At 58.8% G+C, this 7,192-nt stretch overlaps 1 protein-coding gene across 1 annotated transcript; it reads right to left on the reverse strand.

Moving 5' to 3' along the window:
- Positions 1 to 247: 247 nt before the first annotated feature.
- On the reverse strand, positions 248 to 6,891 carry LOC105481617 (carboxypeptidase X, M14 family member 1). The gene is made up of 14 exons (XM_011741336.2): positions 6,665 to 6,891; positions 4,988 to 5,149; positions 4,690 to 4,799; positions 4,414 to 4,553; positions 4,230 to 4,320; positions 3,458 to 3,608; positions 3,272 to 3,360; positions 2,806 to 2,929; positions 2,526 to 2,722; positions 2,261 to 2,440; positions 1,878 to 2,175; positions 1,556 to 1,695; positions 820 to 922; positions 248 to 714 (listed from the first exon to the last, which is right to left on the reverse strand). The coding sequence occupies exons 1-14, from the start codon at positions 6,834 to 6,836 to the stop codon at positions 473 to 475; spliced, it is 2,199 nt and encodes a 732-aa protein (XP_011739638.1). The 5' UTR covers positions 6,837 to 6,891; the 3' UTR covers positions 248 to 472.
- Between the last annotated feature and the right edge of the window lie 301 nt (positions 6,892 to 7,192).

Here is a 7,192-nt window from a genome sequence, read left to right on the forward strand (position 1 = left end):
CGGCACCGGGCCTCCACCCTAGCATGCCTCATAATATACTGAACTGTCCTTTCCCTTGACTAGGAGCCCCAGGAGTTTGAGTGCAGGCACTGCTGATCCTGATTCCTTGCACACCTGGCAATGAGCAGGCGCTTACAGAATGCCTGGCAGCACCGTAATGGTACCTGTAGCAGAAGCTGATCAGCAGAAATGAGTTGCTCTGCCAGGTCCTTGGTTCAAGAAGAGCCCAGGTGGGATCCTCTTTTCACACAATGTGTCCAGAAGCCAATGGATGAGAGTGTGCAAGTGTGCAGAATAGGAACTGAGGCCCATCCCAGGGGGAGGACCTGGGGCATAGAGACAACACGAAGATGAGCTAAGGTGCCCGGTAGCTTTAATGAGCACCTTTTCCTCACTTTGTCCCTCCCTCTCTACTCTTCCCCTTCCCGTCTTGACAGGTCCAGCCTGCCCTAGGGCTCTTAAACCGCAGGTATCAATCCTTCTGTCCCCTTAGCCGCTCCAGGCGCCTGCGAAGGTCTGGGGGCACCTTGGCCCCAGCTGCCAGCAGCTCGCGCAGTCTCTGTTTGGGAGTCTTGGTGAGCACGAAATTGCAGGGGAAGGGGCCCTCTTCAAAGGTGACCCGACAGTTCCGTGTCACTGAATGGTAGCCCTCGGCACTGGCAGTCACCATGTAGTCCCCTGGGGTCAGCAGACGCCAATAATCCCCGCCCCACGCTGAGGAGAGTGAAGGACATGATCAGGACCCAATCAATGATCCTTTGCTTCTTCCTGGGCCTCCAGCCCTCCAGCCCCTTCCCTTGCCCTCCCAGTCAAACACACCCGTTGTCACATCATGGTTAATCCCATCCACGGCAATGACAGCATCAGCAATCCCAAGCTCCGTGTCCTTGTCCCGCACCACTCCTGCAATGCCCATGCGCACCTGTGTGGGAAAAGGTTATCAGAGCCCTTCCCCTTCTGCAGGAGAACGTGACATTTAGTTAACTTGCTGGCTCTGTTGCCCTGCAAACCTGATCAAAGTGGTAGGTCTACTATGTGCCTAGGTGACAATACTTCTGGGAAAAAAAAAAGAAATCTTGATTGATAAATCACATCTGGACTAAGAAAACGATAAATACCTGGTAAGAAGGCTTATCTATCCTTAGGCTTTCCCAGGTTATTAGGCTTGTCTTTGGTAGAAGCTTTGGAAGCTCTGCTTATGGAGCCATTACAAGGGTTATGAGCTCCATGGAACATGAAGCTTCTATGCCAGGACAGCTCCTGCACCTGCCTCACATGAGTCTCTCCTGAGGACAGCTCTGGGGCAGCGCCATGGACCACCACCTAGACTGCAATGGAGGCTCCTCCCACCGGCTCTAACACGGTGCCACGCTGCCAGCCAACTGCACTTCCTGTCCCGTGTGCTTCCAAGACAATCTGATACCAAGCATGGCCCATGGCATCTTGTGAGTCTGAATGCTCAGCTGGACCTTAGAACAACCCCTGGTAGGAGCTGTAGGCTAAATGGACAGCAGGGGTGATTCAGGCAGGCTGGGGACTGGGACGCAGAGCCGACCTGCTCCAGGTAGGTGAGGAGGGCGTCTTTGTTGTTCTCCCACTCCTGGGGCAGTTCATTCTCATGAGGGAACTTGTCACAGGACAGCTCCACAGTGACCTCAAAGCAGTTGGTGTGTAGGTAGCTGAAGTCATTCATGCCTAAGGGTACCACAGACACTGGTGCCTAAGCAGGCAGGATGCAGTCCCATCTTCCCACTACCCTCCCTTCTCTGAGGGACACTTCAGGGTGGGAACTGATGCCAGCACTGTACGCAACCGCAGGCTGTCTTATCCGGGCAGGGGCTACGGGGCCAGGGCTAACTCCACCCTCAGGCACATACTCCCGGGGACTGTGTGCCAGTCAGCCCCGTTGATGATGTTGCCGTGCACGGAGAAGTCCTGGCTGTGGCAGGGTCGGCGGCTGGTGTCCTGCATGGCCAGATTACTGCCAGCATAGACAGTGCTGAGCCAGCGAAACACAGCATCATCTGGTGTGGGTGTGAGTTCGCGGGCAGCCCACGGGGTGCGAGTCATGTCGAATGGGTAGGACACCACGAGCTCCCCGCCGTGGAGGTTGGCACTTAGCACAAAGGGGATCCGCTTCATCCACTTGATTACTGCCCGTGTTTCAGGAGCCACCTGGATGGGGCAGGTCAGGAGGGGCAGGAGACAGAGACAAGGTCCACACCCCACAGCCCTCCACTGCTGCCTTAAGAATACTCACGGTGGCATTGGGCAGGGTGTAGTAAGTAGGCAATGGGAGGTGATGGTTGGGGACGATGTGGGGCACCTTCCCATCGTCCTGTGCTTCCCACAGTGGTGTGTTGAGGTCAGCAAAATTATGGTTAAGGTCAATGCTCTGGTTGTTCCAGCGGCCCTCGGCCCAGCCCACCAGCTCTGAGCCCTGCCAGGGAAGGGGCTTGTTCAAGCCGAGCAGGTCCAGGCACCAGGGCAGAAGGACAGAGTGACCCTCGTGCTGGGTGGCCTACCCGGTGGTAGGCAATCTCATAGCCATCAGGGTTCATGGAGGGCAGCAGGTGAATGCGCATCTCAGTGAGCAGCCGGGTCACCCGTGGGTTCCCTCGCAGGAACTCATGGCACAGGAACTGCATCAGGAGCAGAAGCAACTCCCGCCCCAGGGCCTCATTCCCATGCATGCCGGCCACGTAGCGTACCTCAGGCTCCCCTGGGGACACATGGGGGCTTGCAGCGGGCTCATGCCTGGGGCCCTGCCCTGTGCCTACCTCTCCCCACTCCCCTTGCCAGTACCCAGCTCATGCTCCCCAGGCTGGTCCGACATTTCCATCACATACAGCTTCAGGCCCTGGTAGCTCTTCCCGATGCTGTAGATGCGGGTGATGTTGGGGCATTGCTCGTGGACCTGCTTCATCAGCTGGCGGGCACAGTGTAGCATGGCATGAGGCATGGGAGGGGTACGCCCAGGGCAGATCACGTGTGCCATGGAAAGACTTAAAAAGTCAGCGAAGGCACAGAGGGGGCATCCCATCATGGCACAGGAGGGGAGCGGCAGCAGAGCCGGGAGGAAGGGGCAGGACAGGGGAGGCACCATAATAAGGGAAAGTGGGACAGAGCTTAGGGGTCCACAGGAGAGAAGGTTGAGACATCAGGAGGCGGCGGGGGCAAACAAGCACAGTCACAGCAGGTTATGCCCCGGTGGGAAGGGGACATGAGATGGGTGGGTCCTCCTTCCCAGGTCATAGGGGTTATATCTGACCTTCCTCATGGCCTTGTAATTGTGATGCCGAAAGTCTAGAGGGTCAGAGGATCCCGGTGCAGAGGCCTCAAGGAATAGGTCATTGGGGTCTGGTGGAGGTTGAGTTTATGGTAAAGGGTATGTCCACAGTGAAGGATGCACCCTGCATCCAGGCCCTGCCCAACCAGCCCTGGCCTGACTGCCCACCTGAGACTGGGCAGGCCAGGATCTCTGCCCGGAGGCAAGGTGTGCCTCCCTGGAGCCAGGTCTGGGGCAGCAGGCGAATGAAGCGGGCCACCTGGGGCTCCGGCAGGAGGTTCAGCACTGGAGTTTCTGGGTCTGAATTGGCAGGAAATACCTGGGGGCAGCCAAGTTCTCTGTTGTGGCTGCTCAAACCCCAGAAGCCTGACCCAGGACCCAGGGAACGAGCTCAGGCCTCCAAGCTCACTGTCTCCCCACCTTAGTGGGCTCAGCTAGAGACTTGTACTGTGCATCACAGACCCCGGCCCACAGCCCCTGCCAATGGGCAGCTCTAGGCAGCTCTGCTCTCTGGGTTGGACACAGTTCATTAGACCAGTTTGGCCACGTGACTCAGGGGAAACCAATCCTAGAGCTGGCCAGGACTCCACATTGTAGCCTGGGGTAAAAAGAGGTCCATGAGACACGGAAGTCAGAACCACGAGGAGGCAAGAAGTGATGTGGACGAGTGGCCCTGCGCCAGAAGGGGCATGCCAGGAGGAAGCTGTACCATGAAGTAGCACCCACCCTGTGGTGGCATTATCTGGGGAGGATGTGGGCATGTCCTAAAGCAGCTGGCTCCCAATGGTGCCTGCTGTGTGCCACCCTCCTGACAACAAGCCCCACCCTCCTGGAAGCCCAAGCAGGCATCTATTCCTTGTCCTCAGAAGAGCCTCAGCCTAGCCTGGACTGGGTGCCCAACTCCCAGGATGGAGGGTCCAGTCACAGTGGGGCCACTCACCGCATCCATCCCACTGCTGTGGTTCCTACTTCCCCACCAGGTCCGACTGTCATTGCTAAACTGGACCTTGTATGATGTGACCCAGTCATACCTGGCAGGAGAGGTGGAGAGAGATCATCAGTGCCCCCAGGACTCCCACCCCAGTCCTTCTGTGACCTCCTGACCTAGGGTTAGTCTGCCTCACCTCCAGACAGAGTTCCTGCCCTGTGTGATAACACCCGAGAAGCGGGTGGGGTGCCCAGCGTCCACCTGAAACCACGGATCAGTGTCCTGCTCCTCAGCACACCAGGCTCCATCATATAGATCGCCATCCTCCAGGCCTGACTACAGACACAGGACATGGTGGTCAGGCTCAGGTGGACAGAGTGGGGCAGGCCAGGACAGACAGGAGGCAGGAGAGACGCTCCCAGGGGCTGCCTTCCCTACCCTGAGACCATGACACTGAGCCAGGATTACTGACCTGAATGTTGAGCCGTCCTCGGTGTGGTCCAAGACCAAAGGACTGGCTGCTGGATGCCTCAAGCCGGCTATCTGAAACTCGCAGGGACTCTAGACCCAAAGGAGGACAGCCTGGGGCGGGGATAGAGCAGTGAGACAGGACCAGAGGGAGGGTAGCCAGGGAAGATGGGAAGCTGAGCCTAAGCTTGCTCCTGTGCTAGGCAAGCAAGGGGCATGCTGGTGCCCACGAGACCAAGAGCTGTGTTGGTAAAGTGCCCTAGGGGCTGCAAGTCTGGGCTGGGCCCCTGGAGAGGAAGTACCTGTTTCTTGTTTCTCAGCGGGGTTGAGGGTCCCTGCTGGAGTGGGGGTCACAAGGGGCCTGGCAGTCACCAGGGGGGTGGGGCGAGTTAGCTTCTTCCGCTTCTTCATAATGACCTTTTTCTTCTTGATGATTCGAATCCGGACATGCTGTTCTGAGGTCCCTTGGGGTCCGAGAGGCACAGCATGGGGAAAGGAAGAATGGTGAAACCCCGGATGGAAAGATCCGCCAGCCCAAGAAGACATGAGAGCCCACAGCAGGCCACACGGCCAGGATCTAACAGCCTTCACATGACATCAAAGGCCTGCAATCTGACCCCAACCTGCCTCTCCAGTCACTTCCTTGGCTCCTCCTTCTCCTCCCTGATGTGACTACATGCTTGGCCAGCCTCCCTCTGAACCTCTAATCCAATGGAGAGCTGCACCCAGCCTCTAGAAACTGTTTAGTAGTTGCTCCAAAGAGCTGAGTCTGCCAGTTTACCTCCAGGTCTCTGCACTAGCTATCCCCTCCCCTGTAATGCTACCCCTCGCCTCTGATTTTTTTCACCTAATTCCCATTCTTCGTTTGCATCTCAGCCCAGATGCCTTTCCAAGGAGGCTTTCTTAGCTCCAGACTCAGCATCGTGCCCCAAAACCCCTGTGCCGCTTCCATTGTTGTGTCTGCCCTCTGGGTTCAGATGGCCTGTCCTGGAATCCATGTCTGCCTGGGTGCTGAGGTTTTCAGGGCTGGGCCTGCCCACCTGCCCACCAGCCTGCCCGCCTGCCCTTCAGCACAAGGCTCTGCACAGGGCAGGCGTTGGGGGTACCCATCGAAGCTCCACAGCTGCCTCCAGAACAGGCTGCTCATTTCTGCATCTGGTGCCCCTGTGCCTTTGCCCGCCGCTTCCTCCTCGGTCTGTCTGTCGGTCTGTCTGTCGGTCTGTCTGTCGGTCTCTCTCTCTCTCTCTCTCTCTCTCTCTCTCTCTCTCTCTCTCCAGACTCTCCTGACATCACCCTTCAAGGCCCACTTCCACTTGCCTCCTCTAGAAGCCCCTGAGTGCCATCCGCTTGCGCTCCTCCACTCCTATTCCACATCTGGAAAGCTGGGAAGTCAGGCTGCCTTCCTCTCCGGCTCTGCCCCATCCTCCCGGCAGCCTCAGCGAGGGGCTCTCCCTTCTTTCCTTTTGTTCTTTCTCTCCAGCCCTCGCCTTCAAACTCTCTCCTACACAGTCTTGCTCTACACCTTGAGAGCTTTTACCCCTCTGTCTCCCCTCCTGCCGGTTCTGGCCTGTTTCGTCTTTGGTGAAAAGGGAAGTTTTGGGGCTTGGAAGAGGCAGCATCCCACTGGCGCCTGTCCTGGGACTGCTGACTAGGTCTGGCAGGGAACCGGGGCTGCCGAGTCAGCAGCCATTGCTCCCAGCAGGGAGTTGAGGGAGTGTGAGTGTGAGTGTGTGTGTGCACTGTTAGTGTGAGTGTGTATGTGTGTGTGTGCGCGCGCGTGCGTGTATGCGTGTGTGAATGTGCATGTGAGTGTGAGTGCGCGTGTGGGTGCGAGTATGCGTGTGGGATGAGTGTGAGTGTACGTGTGTGGGGGTGTGAGTGTGCGTGTGCCCGCGTATGTTAGGGAAGGGTCGCCCGACGGGGCAGGGGAGCCGGGCAGTCGGCTTGCGGGGGAGCGGACCCGCGGTCGTGGAACTCACCGTTAGCCGTCTCCGCGGGCAGCTGTGCCAGGCTGCTGTTCCGGGCCGGGATCGAGCCTGGGACCTTGGTGGTCGCGGGCTGTGCGAGGTCCAGCACCGAGTTCCTGGGCGCCCCCAGAGCCGGGCCGACGGCCGGCGCGAAGGCGGCCAGGGCGAGCAGGAGCCCCCACATGGCGGGGATTCAGTGGAAGGGGCGCGCGGGCCGCGGCGGGTGGTGGGTCGGTCTCTTCCTGCCGAATGCGCCGAGCCCCCCGCCCCTTCCTGCCCCCCGCCCCTCCGCAGCCTCCTGCCCGCCCACAGCCCGCTGCCCGCCTCGGACCTCCGAGAGGAGGAGAGGGCCGGGAGGAGCGAGCGGGGCTGACCTCCAAGGGGCCGCCCCAGGTCTCGGGACCGCCGACTCTGCCCTTCCTCTCGGCCGTCTGGGGCTAACCAGCCTCACTGGCGCGCTGCGCCTTTACAGTCTACAAAGTCACACTGAAGAAACCAAAGATCACCTGGTGGCCATCAAGCCGACTAATAGGAGGCAAA

Source organism: Macaca nemestrina, chromosome 15, assembly GCF_043159975.1.
Source record: "Macaca nemestrina isolate mMacNem1 chromosome 15, mMacNem.hap1, whole genome shotgun sequence".
NCBI classification, from domain to species: Eukaryota; Metazoa; Chordata; class Mammalia; order Primates; family Cercopithecidae; genus Macaca; species Macaca nemestrina.

Bases quoted from the DNA above. Each gene is read 5' to 3' on its own strand.
- LOC105481617 (XM_011741336.2), bottom strand. From the start codon at position 6,836: ATGTGGGGGCTCCTGCTCGCCCTGGCCGCCTTCGCGCCGGCCGTCGGC. The intron at 4,321-4,413 runs GTGAGGCAGACT...CTCTCCTGCCAG, and splicing joins GGCAGGAACTCTGTCTGGAG to GTATGACTGGGTCACATCAT. The intron at 3,361-3,457 runs GTGGGCAGTCAG...AACCTCCACCAG, and splicing joins CCTGGCCTGCCCAGTCTCAG to ACCCCAATGACCTATTCCTT.